The sequence below is a fragment of the Ochlerotatus camptorhynchus genome, unplaced genomic scaffold, assembly GCF_037179485.1.
Source record: "Ochlerotatus camptorhynchus isolate MF236.1 unplaced genomic scaffold, CSIRO-AGI_Acam_v1.1 ptg000084l, whole genome shotgun sequence".
Taxonomy (NCBI): Eukaryota; Metazoa; Arthropoda; class Insecta; order Diptera; family Culicidae; genus Ochlerotatus; species Ochlerotatus camptorhynchus.
In genome coordinates, this window is record NW_027040574.1 from 3,048,250 (window position 1) to 3,069,019 (window position 20,770).

General features: G+C 42.4%; 5 protein-coding genes across 5 annotated transcripts; 1 reads left to right on the plus strand and 4 right to left on the minus strand.

Moving 5' to 3' along the window:
• Window positions 1-1,696: 1,696 nt before the first annotated feature.
• LOC135698228 (uncharacterized) lies at window positions 1,697-2,506 on the minus strand. Its single transcript, XM_065218121.1, has one exon. The coding sequence runs from the start codon at window positions 2,504-2,506 to the stop codon at window positions 1,697-1,699; it is 810 nt and encodes a 269-aa protein (XP_065074193.1).
• Window positions 2,507-10,981: 8,475 nt separating this feature from the next.
• On the minus strand, window positions 10,982-11,516 carry LOC135698262 (uncharacterized). Its single transcript, XM_065218153.1, has one exon. It carries the CDS (start codon window positions 11,465-11,467, stop codon window positions 11,006-11,008), a length of 462 nt encoding a protein of 153 aa, XP_065074225.1. The 5' UTR covers window positions 11,468-11,516; the 3' UTR covers window positions 10,982-11,005.
• Window positions 11,517-12,139: 623 nt separating this feature from the next.
• On the minus strand, window positions 12,140-12,734 carry LOC135698264 (uncharacterized). The gene is made up of 2 exons (XM_065218154.1): window positions 12,630-12,734; window positions 12,140-12,568 (listed from the first exon to the last, which is right to left on the minus strand). Exons 1-2 carry the CDS (start codon window positions 12,691-12,693, stop codon window positions 12,192-12,194), a joined length of 441 nt encoding a protein of 146 aa, XP_065074226.1. The 5' UTR covers window positions 12,694-12,734; the 3' UTR covers window positions 12,140-12,191.
• An 84-nt stretch (window positions 12,735-12,818) lies between these two features.
• Window positions 12,819-13,418, minus strand: LOC135698265 (NPC intracellular cholesterol transporter 2-like). Its single transcript, XM_065218155.1, has 2 exons — window positions 13,315-13,418; window positions 12,819-13,251 (listed from the first exon to the last, which is right to left on the minus strand). The coding sequence occupies exons 1-2, from the start codon at window positions 13,379-13,381 to the stop codon at window positions 12,866-12,868; spliced, it is 453 nt and encodes a 150-aa protein (XP_065074227.1). The 5' UTR covers window positions 13,382-13,418; the 3' UTR covers window positions 12,819-12,865.
• A 249-nt stretch (window positions 13,419-13,667) lies between these two features.
• On the plus strand, window positions 13,668-14,242 carry LOC135698266 (uncharacterized). Its single transcript, XM_065218156.1, has 2 exons — window positions 13,668-13,743; window positions 13,810-14,242. The coding sequence occupies exons 1-2, from the start codon at window positions 13,677-13,679 to the stop codon at window positions 14,211-14,213; spliced, it is 471 nt and encodes a 156-aa protein (XP_065074228.1). The 5' UTR covers window positions 13,668-13,676; the 3' UTR covers window positions 14,214-14,242.
• Window positions 14,243-20,770: the final 6,528 nt, after the last annotated feature.

The following is a 20,770-nucleotide window of genomic DNA, read 5'->3' on the forward strand; positions in this document are numbered from 1 at the left end:
CTTTCCATCTGTCAAATTTTAACCAAAAGTTAAAATAATCCACCAAATGGTTCAGAGCCTGAGAGCAAAACTGTCGGGGAACGCCTAAAGATCTTGCAGCCAGTGTTACGATTTGAAATAATCTCGATATTTTAAAATAACTTTAAAAATTTGTTTTAATTGTCCAAAAAACTAGTTAGATATATTCTATTTTATCACAAAATGTTTATCTTAACATCGAACAATATATACGGGCAAACTTAACGAACATCTTTCTCGGGATGTTAAAAATATTGCAATTATTATTTCCAAACTTTTTCCGAAAATCCGGCATCACTCCTTATGAGCACAAAAGCTTATCAGTTCTGACAGCTTCAGATAAACAAACACGCAACCATCTCATTTTCATCGTGGAAAACAACCGGTACGGTGGTTTCTTTTAAATTGTGCACTAATTTTCGGTGTAATTATCGGTGTGTGTTCTATAAATTTGATTTCTTTTGCAGCTGTGCATTTCGGAATGTCCAACAGCAGCCTGCGGCAGCATGATGGTTCCACAAGTTCAAATAGTGGAAGTGAAAACAGTAACAACGACATTAATTACGAAGACATGGAGTATCTGGATGAAGATATCGAAGCCGGTCCATCAGCAAATGATTGCTCTGCTGGCGGAATGGAAGGATGTGAGCCTGAGAAAGAAATATTTATTTTCGATTTTCACATCGAGGCTCACGAACGCGAATTCCGGGCACAAAAGAAGGACAGGCCACTAGAGGTGCTTCATGTACAGGCGAACGATATAGACCAATTTGAAAAACAGTTATGGCTTACGTACAGCCCTATTCTGAAGCGTGAAATATTGTACCAGCGTGCCGAGGAAGGGTGTGAAGAGCGAGTGGAATGGAGTCCCATCACAAAACCGTCTTGGGAGGACAGGGATCGGTTCTTCCTGCTGCAGTACAGACGGAGCATCTTACGACTTTCAGATCTAAGTGATGACTTCTTGAAGTGTTTTAATGGACTTACGGTCAAAATGTCCGTCCTTGTTTACTCTACTTCGCTGACCAGTGCAAAGGATTACGACCGGGCAAAGCAGGTATTGGCGCTGGGGCAAACCGCCGGTGACTTAAAGGACAGATTTGGAGCGGATGCTAATCAAAGCCTGATGAAGCTGGTGTCCAAATTGAAAACAGTGAACCTGCATCGATTTGTGAAGCCTTTGGATGCCAGTTTCGTTTTGTGGGCGAACCAGATACAAAGCTCCCCTGCACATCTGAGAGATTCCCTAACAACTGGATCGCCACCGGATCATTTACAAAACCTGTTTATTGAAGTGGACGAAACCAGTACGCAGGCAGTACTTTCGGAATCAGTCGAGGATGCTACAATTTCAGAGACTGTGAATGAAAACTTCGGGATTGATATAGCGGAAATCGAGGAAGCTTTCGAAAAGGGTGAGACCAGTGTTAGTGAAATGCGGATTCAAAAATTGAGAAACTTAAAGCTTGCAGACGGAACAACAAGTCTTTAATTTCAGCCTTCAAGCGTTCGCTCAAAGTTTCCGAGGGGGAAGAATCAAGACAGTGCTGAGAAGGTCGTCGATTGTCCTGACATCGATCATATGTGATTTTTTTTTATAACATGTTTGTAAACCCCTGTTGAAACAGTAAATCGCTTGTTTTACTATTTTTAATAAATAAAACTCGGTTTTTAATGATTATTCGTGTTTATTGGCTTGTTTCAAACTTGGCTTCAAACCGTCCCCTGGATAGTAACCACATTTTTTAAAAAGCTTGATAGCATCAAAGCTTGTGAACTTCATTAGAATTTGGAGCACAAATACTTTAAGACTGTTATGATCCATGTTGTCGTAAAAGCGCTTGAAAATTTGTTTGATCAGACCAATAAAAATTTCGATCGGGTTCATGTGTGGACAGTAACCAGGAAGAAAAACGAATATTATTCCTAATGACCGGAAGTACCGTACCATATTAGGGTCAATGTGAATCCTCGCACCGTCGAGAATCCATATTGAATTTTTACCTGGATATTGATTCACCTGGCCGCTCAACGTAATATTTCTACATGCTTCAAAAAAAATATTTCTGGAAAAAGTCCCGTCAGTTGAAAATGCTTCCAGTAATCCTCCAACTCCCATGAAACAGAGTAGTGAAATCCGCGTTTGTCGAACATGGTTACCACGTTCAAGGATTATTTTACCAACTGGGCCATAGCCCATACTTCGACTTATGTCACGGTTGTCAAATGACACCTCATCCAAGAAGACAATGTTGAATGTGTCCCACTTCAAGGACTGAAGTTCTGAACAATAAAATTCGATTTTTGCGTTTTTGATCTGTATCGCGCGCTTCACAAGCACCTTTCGAGAAAATCCTTTTTTCTGCAATACGCGACAAATCGAAGACTTGCTAATATCCTTTGAAAAATGTTGTTGGAATCGGTGCTGAGCCTCGTCAAGGTAGAATGTTGGATCCGTGATATACAACTGACGCAACCATTCAACCATAGAGGTAACTCTAAGACCACTGGGTCCCGAAGAAAATCATTATTATTTTTGGCTCACTCAGTACCAGAACAACGGTCCCAAGCAGTCCCAAGCTATTTCACTCACCCCTGCATGTTCTGCATGAATCCACACACCCCTGATGTTATCTGTCAAACTTTCATAGCGAATCAAAACAAACATAGTGTAGTAATAGAATTTCAACTAGAATAGGGTACGTTAATCGTTTGCTTGGGACCAATAGGCTACTAAAGTGGTGAGCCAATTTAAAATCGTTAGTTTCGTATTGATTGTTGGTACTATCTTCGGTCCCAAGTTAATCGATTCAACATAGGAAAATCCACTAACCCCTCATTCTATCTGTCAAATTTTCATAGCGAATCAAAATAAACATTGTGTAGTACTAGAATTTTGACAAGAATAGGGTACGGTAATCGATTTTCTTGGGACCAATAGGCTAGTCAAGTAGTGAGCCAATTTAAAATCGTTAGTTTCGTATTGATTGTTGATAATACCATAGAGGTTACTCTAAGACCAGAAGGTCCCGAAGAAACGTGCTGAATTTTTTGGCTAAGCTCTGGTACAATCTTCGGTCCCAAGCTAATCGATGCACCCTTCGAAACATAGGAAAATCAACAAACCCCTCATTTTGTCTGTCAAACTTTCATAGCGAATCAAAACAAACATTGTGTAGTACTAGAATTTCGACTAGAATGGGGTACGTTCATCGATTTGCTTGGGACCAATAGGTAAGTCAAGTAGTGAGCCAATTTTAAATCGTTAGTTTCCACCGGTTGATAATACCGTCCCTGTTCGGATGATCTGCAAAATGTTTACTCAAAGTTATGTTGATTAACTCTGATGTCGACGTCAAACCAGCCGGACATTCTTGATCGGTTTCTTGATTTAATCCGAGGATAATACCGGCTGGAAAAAGGGAGAAAATGTCCATATTTTTCAGAATAAAAGGAGGACAATATTATGAATCAGCGGGGTAATGAAGGGGAGAGACACCTTTACTCTGAGTTTAAAGGGTGGAACGAGCAAAAAGTAGTCACACAAAATTAGGTGTACAAAAATAATGTTGATAAATTAATCATCTGTTTTATGTCATTCTGGCAGCTTACTCTCACATGAAGCTCTGATATTGTTGAGTTCACTCTATGCTTTACCAAATACAAATTCACGAACTTTGCGGTTGACCTCATTTATTAAGTGTTGCACAATCTTATTGTATAAATTAAGTAATTTACAATGTGCGCCGTTTTGGTTTGATATGTTTTCGTATTTTCAACTAATTCTGGACCCTTGTTGAGAATCTGTCGTGATGATTGTTCAATATTTTTCAAATGGCCGAAGTATAATCAATTTGACCGGTTCTATTTTCTGGCTACAACTGCAACGTTGTTGATAACATACAATTTTAACGTAACTTAACCACAATAACAAGGCGCGTTATTAAACCAGTACAGCTTAAGAAATCATTAGTTTCTAATAAGGGAAGGTCCATTAATTATGCAAATATAATGCAAATATGATGCAATGCAATGCAGCCGACACTGCCGACGCCGAAGAGGAGAAGGACGATGTAGACACAGGTGCCAATGTCTCCGGCGAGTACGATCCGGACTTCAAACTCATCATCGACCTATCGGACGAAATCGACATAAAACCCGGTGCAGATGGTTCAGGTTTCTTTTGTGTCCCTTAGGACCCGTTAGTTGTTGATTTCCGAACTTAGTGTTACATATGTAAGTGCTTCAGGTACAATTTTGGAACTGCTGCTTTGAAAATTGACTTGTTTTTAGTCACCGTACACAAAATAGAATTTGGAATATGCAAAACGTAAAAGTCCCACCGTGCATCGCTGGCAAAATCTACTAATCCAATGAGCTGAATTACCGAGGTGAAGCAATCGGTTAAGTTGTGTGAGTAAAACCCCTGTACGATACAAGCAATTAGTGACGTCACTACTTGCGTTTACGTTGATTTTTTGGTTTACTAATACAACCATATTTCACGATCTGCTTCACCTCTCTCTGTACCTCATTGCTACTAATCAACGTAGTCAGTCGACAAAGTGCTTCGACAGCTGTCAACAAAATCTTCCAGTCACTCACGTCGGATGACATCTGAAAAAGATCGCCGTTGCATTCACATCCACCTGCTCATTGTTCGTGCACCGCTGAGAGCGAGCAGCAGCTCCAAAGTGCAGAATTAAAATTTCATCTGTAAAGTGATCGCGGGAGTCACACTTCGATTGGATTCCGACGGCAAGCGTTACGGCACATAAAAAAAGGTAAATAAGTGAAACATTGTCGCAGGAGACGAAAGAAAAACTGACTTTAAATTCGATTCAATAGCTAAGAAGCTGCACATGGTTGTCTGCTTTCAATCTTATCCCGCTGGAGAACGGCTCCTTTCGTGACCTTCTGGTGGTACGAGCAAGCAGTCCCGGTTGGGAAGAAGTCATCGAGGAAAGAAAATCGGAAGAGCAAAGAGCTACAGACCGGAATCGTCTTTGGAGTATCCGGAGGTCCGACTGCACGCAGAGATCAATAGAGAGGGACCAAAACGTAAGTTGAATTGCTTATGAGTAACGTGGCCACCTGCTAGTTCATGGTTATTTAAGGTCCCACTTGTTTCGGGTTTTATCTTACTGACTTCACGGAATTTGGAAGCTCGATGACGTGGCGGGAAGGCGAAAAAGCGATTGTAACCATAAAGGTAACTCTAAGACCAGAAAGTCTCGAAGAAACGTACTCATTTTTTGGCTCAGCTCTGGTACTCTCCGGTCCCAAGCTAACCGATGCACCCCTCAGAACATAGGAAAATCCACGAACCCCTAATTTTATCTGGAAAACTTTCATAGCGAATCAAACTAACATAGTGTACTAGTGTAGTACTAGAATTTCGACTATAATAGCAACAATCAATACGAAACTATCGATTTTAAATTGGCTCACTACTTGACTAGCCTATTGGTCCCAAGCAAATCGATTAATGTACCCCATTCTAGTCGAAATTCTAGTACTACACAATGTTTGTTTTGATTCGCTATGAAAGTTTGACAGATAAAATGAGGGGTTAGTGGATTTTCCTATGTTTCGAGGGGTGAATCGATTAGCTTGGGACCGAAGAGAGTACCAGAGCTGAGCCAAAAAGTTGTGCACGTTATTTCGGGTTATTTCTAGTCTTAGAGTTACCTCAATGCTACTAGTCTTAGAGTTACCTCTATGATAATAGCATAGAGGTAACGCCAATTTAAAATCGATAGTTTCTGATTGTTGATAATAAGGTACGTTAATCGATATGCTTGGGACCAATAGGCTAGTCAAGTAGTGAGCCAATTTAAAACCGTTAATTTCCACCGGTTAGTAGTGTAACCGTGCCGAGGAGCTGGTGCGACACTTGTCCGCAGGGCACCATCCAGTTTCATCAGTCGAAAGATCCAAGAAGCCAATGGATAATGAGCACTCAAAATCGCTCTGGAGTGAATGGAATTCTCAACGGATTGTGCGGTGAAAGCTAAATAGCTTTGGTGAGCAGGCCAATCAGAGTAGTCGATGTTGTCCATTCGTCATCTTGTCAGTCCCAACTTTGTTTACTCAATTTTGGGTAGCTCTACTTTTGACGCATATGAGTAGATTGTACTCAAATTTGGGTTGTTTATATATAACGTGTGTATCGTTTCGACTCGTCATTTATAAAGAAGAAAATATTGCCGATATATAAGCCTAGTATACAGATCGAAGCGAAACGAAAATTGAAGCACGCGAAAAATCATGAAATTTCGCTAGCGAAAAAGGTTGTGAAAAAATGTTTGTGGAACATTTTCCAGTTTCCTTTTTTCGCAGTGTGAAACGAAATCGGTCAGTTTACACCTCCGGTGAAGTGAAAATCTGACCGATACGCTCTCCCGAAACGTCAACTTTTCGCTTAGCTGCTGCTCTTTTCGCGAGCGCTGCATGCGCGAAAAAAAATAAACGTAAGCGAAAAAGATGCGATCCACAAAATTAGATTTCGCTGGATCGTATCTGTTTACAGTTCAAAGCGAAGCGAAATATTTGCCAATTGCGTTTTTCGCGCAGGTGAAAAATGTAGTATTTTGTATGAGATTTTCGCTTCGCTTCGATCTCTATACAGGCCTTATAGGCCTTATAGAGATCGAAGCGAAGCGAAAACCTCATACAAAATACTATTTTTTTCACCTTTGGCATATTTTTCACTTCGCTTTGAACTGTAAACAGATACGATCCAGCGAAATCTAATTTTGTGGATCGCATCTTTTTCGCTTACGTTTATTTACGGACGCATATTGACTCGAACTTTGAAATAAAACATTATTTTGAGTTTTTTTCTTCTAGAACCGAAAACTAGCCAACAATTGTGCGTTTCATAAAAAAAATAGAAATTGATTGGTGCAGTTTTGTGCATTCACTGGTAGAAAGTCACGCTAAAACTGCTTGACAGAGTGGTTAATTTGATGGCTCGCAATTCGTGTTGGATCAAAAGAGTTAAGGCCCACGCACATTAGATCCGGATCGGACGCGTTGCGGTAAAGTGACAGCTAAATATATTGTCTAACTGTCAAATTTACGTCAACGCAACGCAAACGGATCTAATGTGGGTGGCCCTAAAGGAACAGTCTGCAATTTTACACGCACAGAATGACACTCCACTGCGCGATTTTTGACTGTTGAGGGGAAATCGGTTAGTTCTGAAGACGGAATAAAGAGATCCAAAAAGGCACGATGACGCCACGTCAGTACCATCAAATCAAATTCAGCCTCCGCAACAGTCAAGAAAAACGAGTCAATTTTAGTCCTCAGCCCACGCACGTTTCGGTAATAAATCCGGAGGCCATTCGAGGACCGATCCCGGGAGCTGGAAGCCGAAGGAAATTTAAGAACCGAAAGTTCAGAATCGCAATCATACTTGCCTGGAGTTGCAGGTCGGATGCCCCCGATTTTTGTTGTTGTTTTGCTTGACATCAGCTTTTCGGCTTCGCACCTCCATATGTTGCTGTGAAAAGTGAGAAAGCAAATGACAGTGATCTTGCTCACTGAGCAATGTGAGTTACTAGAGGTGCCTCAAAAGCAACTCTAAAATTGCTCATGATAAGAAGCTGTCTTGTCCCTTAGTCTTGACTAAAGAGATTGAATTGGGTAAAGAGGCGACATCTTATCCATTTGACAGGTCTTCTGCCCGATTGGAATAACTTTTCCAATGACTTTGACAGATAATCGATAGTTCCAATTTGGACATGTCTCTTTATAAAGTCAGCCTCTTTAGTCTTGTTTTGATTACTTATGATGATGACTATGAATCTGCCAAAATCTGTAAATATGATTGATGGTGCGAAAGAAGAATTCTACCGAAATACGTGAAGCAGATCATGAAAATATGGCATGTCCCAAGGCGTTCCAGGGAGCAAAAGGGCCTACAACCTTGGTTTTCAATCGCCAAGTTCGCACGGGCTATGCAGGTGAGAAGCAATAACGAGAAGCCGAAATGAAGGAACTAATGCACTTCTAGAATGTGCTTATCAAGATTATCACTGTTTTGCCAGACATTTTCGTCACACCTGATAAGCTATGTCAAGAGAGATTATGTTTATGTTGGGGGGTGTTTTTCGTGTATATTCAGATTGCGTGTAACGCCTCGGACGGATGACGTTGCAAGTGCAGTTTTTATAGCTATGACGTGTTACTTAAATGTTCTACCATAGAGGTAACCCTAAGACTAGTAGGATTCATGCAGAACATGCAGGGATGAGTGAAATAGCTTGGGACTGCTTGGGACCGTTGTTCTAGTACTGAGTGAGCCAAAAATAATAATGATTTTCTTCGGGACCCAGTGGTCTTAGAGTTACCTCTATGCTAGTACCATCTTATCCAAGTAGTCAAATTGTTTTTGGGTTCGTTTTAATGCCAACATTCGGTAAATGAGAGGTGAGTTCAGTTATTGTTAAATCAAAATCAAGTGTGTTCAGTAAGTGTACGCAACGAAATAATATGAAATAGTTCGAGTATTATAATGATTCTTTTGCGTTACACTTACACCCTTACACATTGTACAATACATCACATGCAGAGAGCGAATTGAGAAAAAATATTACTAACATGATTATTCATAAAAATATAAGAAAGGAATAAGAAAACGTTTTATCTACTATTTCAGTGCAAACATTTCAAAAGGGCGTAATTGCTTATGTAAACAATATGTAGCTATAGTCGTTGATTTCCCGTAAATAAAAACTCTTTCATTGTTTACAAAAGCAATTACGACCTATGACTTGTTGATATTTACCTTCCACCCCCACTGATTCCGCTTGTGTTGAAGCAGGGGTTCTACCCTTTCGGTACCGCATCATTAACGCTACCATCTTCAAAGCTGCATCCTTCGCCGCCAGGACAGCAGGAAACGGCAGAATCTTCCTCCTCGACGAGGGGGACAGAATCCTGCAGACGATCGCCAGCATTGACCTCCCCCCAGTGGCTAGGACCCACTGGAACGGAGAGAAGAACTGGCTCTCTTCCAGCATTCATATTGACTATCACATAAAAAATCGATTTAAAGCAGGAGACAACTCCGCGGCCCTCCGTCGCACAGTAATCGAACGCCTCCGAACCCATTACGCCAAACACACTCACCGGTACACCGATGGTTCCCGATCCAACACGGGCGTTGGCATCGGAGTATCCGGAAATGGCATACTCGCTAGCAGCAGCTTACCACAACAATGCTCCGTTTACTCGGCCGAAGCGGCCGCAATCTTCCATGCGGCCACGTCACCAGCAAACCAGCCAATCGTAATACTAACTGATTCCTTCAGTGCTATCCAAGAGCTAGCTTCAGCAGTTCCCACCCACCCGTGGATTCAAGCTACCATCGAATACGCCCCGAGCAGCACCATTTTTACATGGATCCCCAGTCATTGCGGAATACCTGGTAATGAAGCAGCAGACAAACTCGCTGGAACTGGACCGGCGGGTCCGAGATTCACGGACAAAGTCCCCCTTCCAGATCTCCGGCGATGGATCAAAACAACCGTACAGAAAGCCTGGGCCGACCAGTGGTTCAGCACTCGAGAGCCTTTCATCCGGAAGATCAAAGGAACCACGGAGGCATGGACGGACCTCCCAAACCTCCGGGATCAGAGAGTGCTCTCAAGGCTGAGGACTGGCCACTGTCGGTTTTACTATAACTTCGGCGGCGGAGGTCCCTTCCGCAAAAGCTGTGCCATCTGCCATCTCCCGGCCACCGTTGAACACGTCCTCTGCATCTGTCCTGAATTCCAGGACCTCAGGGAATGCTATGGGATCACCTCCAGCATCCGGAACCTACTCGGAGAGGATTCAGCCGCTGCAGACGCCCTGCTAGTTTTCCTCAGGGAAGCTAACCTATACCATGAGATCTAGGAAAGCCATAGCTGTTATATTCGTTTGTATACTCGTTCATTTGTTTATATGTTTAATTTCTTCTGACTGTCGGGACGGCACCGCACGGGATGAGCCTTTGGACCTCGTCACGGTGTCGTCTCGTTCAGTTTTGTGTTATTCATTTTGAACTTGTTGTCGTCTTCGTGAAGAGCCAGGAGAGCTGTCACCTTACAGCCTCAGCAGCCGGAGGGGCATCACATGGGATGAGTCTTCTGGCCCTCATGAAGGTGTTCCCCCCAGGCATTGTCAGGAGAAACTCATTTTAAGCCTACTATGTCCAACAACTCCGTAGGAGGTTCTCCTTCTGAGACCTCAACAACTGACTAGAGATGAACTAGCCTAAGGCTAAAAATCTCTTAAATAAAGAATTAAAAAAAAAAAAAAAAAAAAAAAATGTTGATATTGATTTTTTTATCGAAAAACTCGGAAACAGTAGGCTGTGAAACGTTGACATCTTCCGAAGAGTCCTTGAGCAACATGTGAAATGAGCCTATGTGCCAAATGTAAACAACATTAAACGACAAACTAACTACACCATGTGATAGAGCAAACTTCCTCTACCAGGTGCCTGCTGAATGGGTCCATAGGGTCATAGGCCCTTTCCGCATGTTGCTCTAGAGTTGTTCATATTTTTTTTTTCTTATTCTTCTTTTGGTTTTATTACATTCCCACTGGGTCTCAACTAAGGGCATTTCTACAGTTGTTAAATTGAGAGCTTTCTAAGCCTGTACCATTTTTGAATTAGTATTTTACCGACAATTTTCCAAAACATTGGACGGGTTAGATCACCAGGAACTCGATGAGAAACGTTTAAGAAGCAATTCTCAGCCCACCGAATAATTGTCAATCGACTCCACGATACGTTTGGCTTCCTTCGTCAGAGATCCTTTCCTAGGTATGAAAGTTTGTCAACGTCAGACAAATTAAGGATCGAATCGATAAAACTATATTGAGCAATTCTCGAAAGGATAGCCAATCGTCCTTACCAGAAATACAATCTCTACAGATACCAAAAAAAAATCACAATCTTTATTCAGGGACCGCATCCAACATAGTCTTAACCAACGATGGTCGCATCAAACTCCACACAAGTAACCAAACCGCCACCATCAGCCCGTAGTCCAACCTCGACCTGGACGGTAACACCGGTCAACGACAGCAACTGGCCAGCAAAATCTAGGTGGTAATCGAAGACTTGTCCGACCGAGACGGGGCAGGTTCCGGCAGCGGTCCCCATAGCGCAGGCATCCTCCAGACCATCTGGCATTGGGAATGGAATCTGTAGACCGGCCAGCCGGATGATAATGTAGGCTTCCAGTCCGTTGGTAGCAAGCGGGCTGGTGATTCCTAGGGCATGGGCAACCAGTGGTGCACCGTTCACAATTGGACAAGGCAATGTAGTGCATCCGTTAACGTCCACCGTCTGCGGCAGGGAAGGACCACCGGCACATTGGCGAACTGGGGTCACGGCCAAGATGGCCGGCACCAACACAGCAGCGATCAGCAGGAATTTGAGCATCTTTTCTTGATTTGTGTAGAGCACGCCAGTTCAAGGTTGACAGGTTGACTGAATGTGACCGTTTTTATACCGAATGCAACGCGATGCGCATTTTGGGTGGGTGATAAGATAAGTTGAATCTTGCTGAAGTCAAGGTTGACGCATTCGGTAACCAACAACAGCTGAGATTATCGGAAAGTTTGATTTGCGACCTGTGGTGGCTTTCGATTCGGGGGGGTACGGCCATAAATTACCATCGCCGGGGTGACATTTGACAACTTTGTACCAAGAAAAGCAACTGCGATGCGATTAGATAACAATTAGCACGGTGTCGTAACGGTGTTTGTTGAGTATTATCAGTAGTCTACCGAGATATGAAGAATAGACCGTAAACCGAAGATGCTTATTTGAAACAACGCCATCTGGTGGCAATTTTTGATCGATTCGACGTGCGCTGGCGCCTACTACGATTGCTTCGGTTGGCCGTATTGGCAAGCGTTACACCTGTCAATTTTTGTTATGGACGAGTCTGTAAGTGTCAATATGATCGCACACAAAAACGTAGTAAAAAGCACGGCCATGTGCTTTATGAGTAATCCAAATCGTCTATTCGTAAAATGATTCATCGCCATGCCCAATTTTACCATGATAAGTCTACAACGCAGCAAGTACGACATAGTAATAAACGACAAATTTCGAATGCAACATCGCCTCATTTATTGACCTTCAAGCATCCTCCCACCCTCTAAATCAATCTAACATCGGCGGCAAAGCAGACCGCCTTCTGTCCGCCATCGCCGTTAATCTCGAACCTCATGCGAACGGTAACGCGGGTCAGTGGAGCCTCCACTGGAGCCGTTCCCGACAGCGTAACCTCCTGACCGGCAGCCAACGGGCAACTCGCGTCGATATTAGCACAGCCATCCCTCAGGTGTTCCGGAGTATCGTACGGCAGGTTAAACTCGCCCAACGTTGCCGTCACATCCACGGTCAAAGTGTTCGTAGGCACGGGTTGAGCAAAGCGGACCGAGAAGCTGAAATCCGACAGATTTGGAACCTCACAAGGCATCACATTACAGCCCGGAACGGTGACCTGCGCCGGGTGCGGATAGTCGTCACCACCTGGGAATTATTATACATTGAAATACCGAACAACGTTCTGATTCGGAACGAAGGAACTTACAGCGGTGGACCTCGACGGCAAAAGCCGTTGCAAGGATTGCAGCTAAAATGAATATTCTGACCATGACTTTGTAGACCAATTGCACAACTGAACCGACCTGCTGTAATCAACTATCTATATAGGTTTGGGAAGTCATGGCCTGTTTTGATTATCTTTGACTGACAGACTGATAGGAGGAGGGATAAACGCTTATCTAAATAATGGACCGGACATTTATTCATCAATCAAACTCTATCCTAGGCGGCGGTGATTGTCGCAGACGATCGGAAGCAGAACAGCGGCTGGCCATCATCTCCGGTGAGCTGCAGTTCCAAATCTACCGTCACATCGGCAAACGGAGCCGAAGCTGGAGTGCTCAGGTGGTAGTTGATCGTCTCTCCTTGACTCACGGGGCAGCCACGTCCAGCGAAGAAGTTGCACGCATTTCGTTGATTTTCCGGCAGATCATACGGTACACGAAAGTTTCCGAGGAAGATGTTGAGCGCAGCGTCCACCGTTGTGCTGGCACGATTCGGGATGAAATCCAGGTCCATGTCGACCATTCCACCCATTGGAATCACGCACGGTTCCTGGTTGCAGTCCGTGACGCGAACCTCAAGCGGAAGCGGAGCATTGTTGGGGCCTGAGGATGGAAGTGGTAGGATAAGCGCTTACGGTTTCTGAGTGTATTAATTTGCTGACGTACATGGTCGTACGGCTAGGCCAAATACGGCTGCTGGCAACAGAACTGCGAAAACTACGAACTTCATCATTATCCTCGGTTAACAATTGGATTGGCACTGCCTAGGAACCGCTTCAGCCCTTGGTGTTTTGGGGCCTACAGAAACCGATACGTTATCTTATCAACGGTCATTAAAGCGGAAAGTTTGACACGTTGACTCATTAAAGTAGGCATTACACGCCGCCTAGGTCAATGCTTTGCACTGCAATGGCTACTGCTATTATGGACTGCCGAATTCCACCGTTTGCTCGATAAGCTCGATTTTCGTGTGCTCATAAGGAAGATTAGATTGGGTCGCCTACGGCAGTCGTTTCTAGTTAGGCAACATGTTCAAGCTAAGCATTGTGTTCGTCTTGATTCCTGCGGTAGTTTTCGCCGTGAATCCTGCTCCCTGTAAGAACCAAACAAGGTTGTGCTATGAATTGTGATCCATTTTGAATCCACAATTTCCTCATGCAGGTGTTTTCAACTCGGGCCCCCTTCCGGTACAAGTCCGAGTAGAAGGATGTCCCGCTTCCGTTCCCCAGCAGCCGTGTATTGTTTCGATCGGATCGCTGGTGGAAAGTGAGATCGACGTGATCCTGGAACGTCCAACCAGCACGCTGACCGCTTCACTGGACATGTTTCTCGGAAACTTCCGCATCCCGTGGAGCCTTCCGGAGAGTCAACAAAATGCCTGTCCCGATCTTATGCATGGAATGACCTGTCCGCTGCAAGCTGGCCAATTAGTAACCTACAATCTGGTGACGGAAGTGTCAGCCCCCTTCGCCGACGTTACCATCGACATGGAACTGATGCTCACCGATGACCAGGGCCAGGCCGTATTTTGCTACCGCTCCCAGTCTACCGTTGTTCAAGCTTAGGCCCGAACTTTTATCAGAACAATCATTAACCTTTCATACTGGACTCCGTTGTCCGTGGTTTGGTAGCGGCAAAGTGCAATCTCCAACAACCCCGAAGCCCCAGAGTAAAAGAACAAGTGTTATGCATTGAAAAGTTGGTCTTTGTTTTACTCTTCTTGCTATTACGATGCCACATCGGCCATCATAATTCCGTCATTGATTATTCATACGTAATCGCAAATACTTTAATGGAAAAAGTCTTACCGAGGTTGGAAGTATTTTGCTTCCATCCAAGGTGGCACTGAACTGAACACTCTCAAACGAGGGGGTGCCGTGCCAAGCCAACAACTGACAGCTCCGCTCTCTCGTGTCGTCGTCATCCATTGTCCCTCCTTCTTAAGCATGTTGAAAATTTTAAAAACCACGAAGCATTTTCCCATTTTCCCTACCTTGCACAGGATGTTTACACGCGTAATTTGCTCGTCAAATTGACGTCATCGAAAATGGCCCGAAAGGGGTTGGGAGGGGGGTAGGTGGCAAATATTTTAACGTATCAATTACACGCAAAATTTGCTCGGGTAAATCGCATAATCGGGTCGGTAAACGAGCGAGTGAGGTAAGATGGGCCATTATCGTATCGGATTACTATGCGAACGATCCTGTAGACAAGGCGGACTGGACCGCAAAGATTAGCTCGCGGCCCTTTTCAACACAGGTGCCGAACATTTTAGCGCACTGCGTGCGCGTTCCGTTGGCCTCCTCTTCTACCTTTGTACAAACGCCAATGAACTTTACGTTTCTCAGTCAGTAGGCGCTGATTCCTGGAAAACGCAGAAAATAGTGTCGCACAGCCTACTTTTGCTAGAAGGCATTTTTAATTAGGAAAATAATACACTTGTGGAAATCCTTTCCGGGCCTCGAGGGAATGTATCAAATCATAGTTTGCATATGGATTGCAATTCCTGCGAATTCCGGCTCTCCGGAATCGGGTGACGGTAAATTGCAGGGGTTTGCAAATAAAATTCAAATAGCAATGACGGCTTTCCTTCGCACGGTATCTTGATCGAATCAGGCCAAAGTGCCATGTGCGCTCGTAACCGGTAATGAATTTAATTGAAAGGTGCTTAATTTCACCTTATTCGAGTGGCGTTTCGAGTAGCGTAGCGACGGGACGTGTGTGTGAGACCTATATGTTATTAGGGAGAATGTTTTCATTCACGGGAGGTACGATGGCTTGGGTTTTAGTTTTGCGGAGTGGGATGTGAATGTCTAATTTTATCGGGTGTTTGAACGCCTATCGATATGCAACCAGAATACTCGCGTCACTTGTCAATAGGTCATATCTACATTGATCGAATCTCTTTATCGACTTTCTCTGTGGATCACCACGGCCGTGTTATGCTATTTCCGGATATTTTCGACACACAGTTCTATGTAAGAGGTAACAATCTACACGACGAATGAGAACGACTCAAATTTGAGTTTAGTTCACTCATAATCGCCAAAAGTGCAGGAACTCAGTGATGAGTAAATTTGCCTCATGTTTTCCCAGGTTTTCCAGGGAAAAATTCCCGAATTTGAGAAAAGTAAAAGTTGGATTCACTCAATCTATTGGTACTACTCCGAGACTGAATAAAATTTTCGTCAATTTCCTCATTTTCCGGCAGATTTTTTAGGTTTTCCACAGGAAACCATGAGACAAATTCTACTCATCGCTGAGTTCCTGCACTTTTGGCGATTATGAGTGAACTAAACTCAAATTTGAGCGTCTCATTCGCCGTGTAGCATCTAATATGACAAAGACAGCAGGAAACGGTTTTTGTAGCCGAGTTAATTACGCAACAGAGAGTCGATGAAGAGAATACGATGCTGCACGCTGACGTCAATTCGACAGTGAGCATGCATAAGGGCCTATACGCGATGATCGATTCTCTTCGTCGATTTTCTCTTTTGTTAATAACTCGCTAGATTTAACGTTTCTCGGTGCGTTTGCTGTTGCTTTTGATAGCCAATACAACCTGTTACTACTCTGCATTGAACAAATTCTAGAAAATTGTTTCGCCTAGCTGTAGCAATGCAAAGAGAAAATCGATGAAGAGAATCGATCATCGCGTATTCGCCCTTATGAATGCTCACTGTCGAATTCAATTTTCATACTGCCGTACTCTAACGGAACTATCCACCTACCCTCTTCTAAAAGATCATTCTCTAGCTAATAAATTATCACACTAAAGCTTCATGTTAGCATTTCCAACCATCTCTGAAAACCAATCAAGTTTTTCTACGTTGTAGCTTTTAGAATGTAGGTAGCAAATATTATGTATTTAATAGGCAAATTACCCCGAGGATATCAGTATTCGGGTCGAGCAGTTTGGAATGGAAAATTATAGAATAGATGGAGCTGAGCTTAAGTTGCGCGTTGCCTACAGCAAGGCGAAACAATATTTACAGAATTCTATAGGGTATTCCATATGGTTTGTTACAAGACTCAACGAGATATTGTACGATGTCCTGACTAAATTTTGGCATCTGTTGAGCCTCCTTGAGCCCCCTTATATCATGTGGGTTATATATTTGAAATGACAAAATAACTCGAGCCCTCTAAATCATCTTGATGATCAGATCTTGAAGCACCGACAAACCGACATGAAACTTAAACTTAACTCTTGATCGCGAATCTATAACGGCCGATTCAAATGTGCACCGATCCCATCTGTCAAAACCATAGAAATGTGTTATCTAGATAAAAATAATTTGTCCGAAATATATTAGACACGAACCAACTCATAAATTGTGTACGCGTGTTCGTGGCTAGGATAAATATTTTCCGCGAACACGGCGGCAGATGTCAGTTTTGTGCTTTGATCAGAAATTTCTTTGTAATTTGTATGATCATTCATGTCGGTTTGTCGGTGCTTGAAGTTCTACCGGGTCAACCAATGTATTGTATTATTGTTAGATTTTACAGAATTTAAAAAAAAATCTTAAAAAATGTTAGATTTTCCAAATCATCATGGAGCTCAGATCTTGAGATTCTACAGACACAACTAGATATGCCATAAGCTCCCCTGGGTCTGCCTCTGCTGCGATTTCCTGCCAGGTTTCAATCTAGTGCTTGCGTTTCAGACCTTTCATAGTGTGTGGCCAAGCCACCTTTACTTACGTTCTCTAATTTCTGTTAAGATTGGCTTCTGATGACATTGAAGATGGAGCTCAAGCATTTGAGATCCAGTTGTGAGGTCAACGTGTATATACTGTAGGCATCGATTGATGAAGACCTGCAGCTTCTAAGTGTTCTCCATTGGAGGTTCCAACATAGTTTGTCGTTACAACTACGCATGATTATTTGGGGTTCCACGTAGATTTTTGGGTGCGTGGAGTGAAGAATACTGGAACAGAACGTAGTTCGGAGTGGTTCCCCCTAAAGAGCCTGAATTTATAAAGAGACGACATCTTATCCATTTGACAGGTCTTCTGCTCGATTGGAATGACTTTTCCTATGACTTTGACAGACAATCGATTGATTGTTGTTCCGCCTCTTTATAAATTTAGGCTCTTTAGTTCCCCCATGTGTGATCGATCCGCCCGGGTTTCGAGTGAGGTGGAGAGGACGATTTCTTAGCTAAGTGCAACCGTCGCAACAATAGCCAACAGAATGGCAGGGCAATCTTCGTCTGGCCCATTCCCAGCATCGCCAGTATTCCACATTTATCTGGATTTTACAGATTTCCAGTCGTCTTACCAGATACACAGACAGATCACGTTTATATCAGATTTTTTAAATATGTTCCAGATTTTCCCAGATTTTTAAAATGTCTTGCTTAATAAATATCACTGCAATTAACGGACCCTCTAATAAAAAAAAACAAACTTACTACTTTAATTACTAAAGGCAATCAAAGGTTGGACATTATTGCAACATCATACATGGAGTTGTTACAACATGTTTGCAATGGGTTGCAGAATCAAGAAAATTGAGACATTTTCTTATCATTGTTGGCTGTCAAAAATATTAAAATTTTTAAAAATATCGATCCAGGTTGTTTTATTTGGAGTTTTTGTTAAGATTTTGGCTATATTTTTTTTTTTTGAATCTTGGATTTATAAAAATCAATTTTTCAATAAGGAGGAATTTTCCTAATTTTGGAAATTAGAGAAATCGGAAACTGTTCAGTATTGAAAACAATAAATTGAGCTTCGGAAAATTAGCAAGGCTTTTGAATCTAGACAACCACTTTGAAGTATGTTCGTGATATTTTTGAGGATAATTGATTAGATTTTTATATAGAATTTTAAAGTACTAGTGAAACTTAAGGAGAAAGCTGATATGCATCGTGAGATTAATTTCAATGGAATTCTGTCCAATGTCTCTATGGAGATCAAGTTTAATCAAGTTCTAAGAAATCTGGCAATTTCTGGGAGGCTATTTTGGTAAAGTACTTGAATACTTAGAGTATACTGAAGAGGAGAAGTCTGAGAGGAATGTGACGGTCATTCTGAAGAGCGTATCAAGGAAATTAATAATAATATTCTAAGGGAAGTTCATAGAAAAAAATTGAGACAAAATCATGCCAATTCTTGGAAACTATTTCCAGCTTGAGGGAATTATGGAATCAGAGAGTGATTTATGAAAGATTACAAGAGATAATGCTTAGCACTCTTAGAATGTTACTGAAAAAGTTTGGATATTATCAATGTTAGTTTAGGGGAATCCAGAATAGAAGTATGATGAATGATTAAAAATCTGATGAAAATGAAGTAAATTCAGACTAACAAAAAATTTCATGATCTGGGAGCCAGGAAAAATATAAATTCCAGAATTTAGAATCATTTCATGATGCTGAGACTTAAAAAAGGACGCTTTCAGACTTTCATTTTAGTTATAATTATTTATGTTATTCTTTGACATAACATTATTTGTAATGGTCATGTGGAGTTACCCGTAGTTTAGGTAAACTTTGTGTAAGTTCCACGATGTTAGGCTTTGATTCTAACTTCAGCCAGGAGATTTTTAGCTTGAAATAAAATTGCCTGCTGGTCTACCGAGTGTTGTGAGTTGTATGATGTCAAGAATTAAATTGGAAGTTGCAGAGTAATATTACAATTATTTGAACCTAATAAAAGTTTTAAGACATATTCTGGTACTGCATCAAATATTAAGGACTAAATCGGCTTTTAGTTTAAAAAAAATCATCCCATCAAAGTTGCTTGACTCTTTGGTGTTTCAGAATCCTAAAAATATTTTCTGCAGTATTTTACCAAAAATTAAATCAATTTTGAAATGCTGCTTAATAGATATTTAAACCTTTTGCGAACACTGTGTCAATACTTTTCTTAACTTTTGGATGATTTAAGCAATGCTAACAATTTGGTTTTATACATTTTTTAAACATGGATTTCATAAACATTCTGGTAGACTTTGAATAAATTCCAGATGATCATACTGACCGATTTTTACGGGAGATTGACACATCACTTTAATTTCGATAGCATTATGTTAAAAACAGGATTTTTGGGAGCATTCCAGATATTTCCAGTTTTTATATTTTGACTGGTCCAGATTTTTCTGAAAATGACCTGGCAACGCTGCCCATTCCTAAGCTTCTTCAAACTATTCATCCTAATCAACGCCGCATTCCTCTTCTATCTCTATCGTTCACACTCTGTTTTAAACATGTCGTTGCACTCTAATGCTCCCATAAACAGATCATTCTACCCGAGACAAATGCATCGTTCGGGATTTTGTCCTACGTTTTGCTTTGTGTTTTTCCGTTACTCGAATTTCGCTTTAATCTCGCATATGTTCGTTTTCTGTTTCTAGAGCTGTGCGTTTGTCCAGAAATCAGACATTATACACTGGACAATATTTTTACTATGTTTTTGATTTATTCACTACGTGAAATAATATTATGCATGGGTTCGTAATATTCTTGATTATGATAGTTGGTCAATCGAAATATTCAAGTGAGCATTTCTTCTAGTCTTCACCCCATCTACTACAAGGACGAACATCCCAACCAATGTTATCGGTTGAGTGGATCCCCGGTGAAGCCATTGCCCGGTTGTTCGGCGAGCCCAGTGCTAGTGGCTGACGAGCGTTGAGCTATTGCCGCACCACACGTGGCGGGCGAGTGGTATCGGACGTTGTGGAGGTGAGGCTTTGGCCAGGTCCGTGTGGGTTCGCTCCCGCTGGTCGGATTCTACATTCGATACGTTACGTTAGCGAGTACGAGGAACGTCGGACCGAAGATACGGATCACGTGGAATCGAGTCAGCCCGTAAAATCGAAGCCGATCCGCTGTCGAAATAGAAGAAGAAGAAGTTATCGGTGAGTCCCGTGCTGGTGGTGGACGAGCGTCGTACTGTTGCCGTACCACACGCGTCGGGTGAGTAGTAGCCGAAGCCTTTAAGGTGAGGTCTGGCGGGTCCGCCCCCGCTTGCTTATGCCCAAAATCCGATAAGCTACCACCCAGAAAGTGAGCACGAGGAACGTCGACAGGAGTACCAGCAGCGGACCAGATCCCCGTCGGAATGTCTGGAAGCCCACACACTTAAAAAAAAAATCATGTAAATTTAGG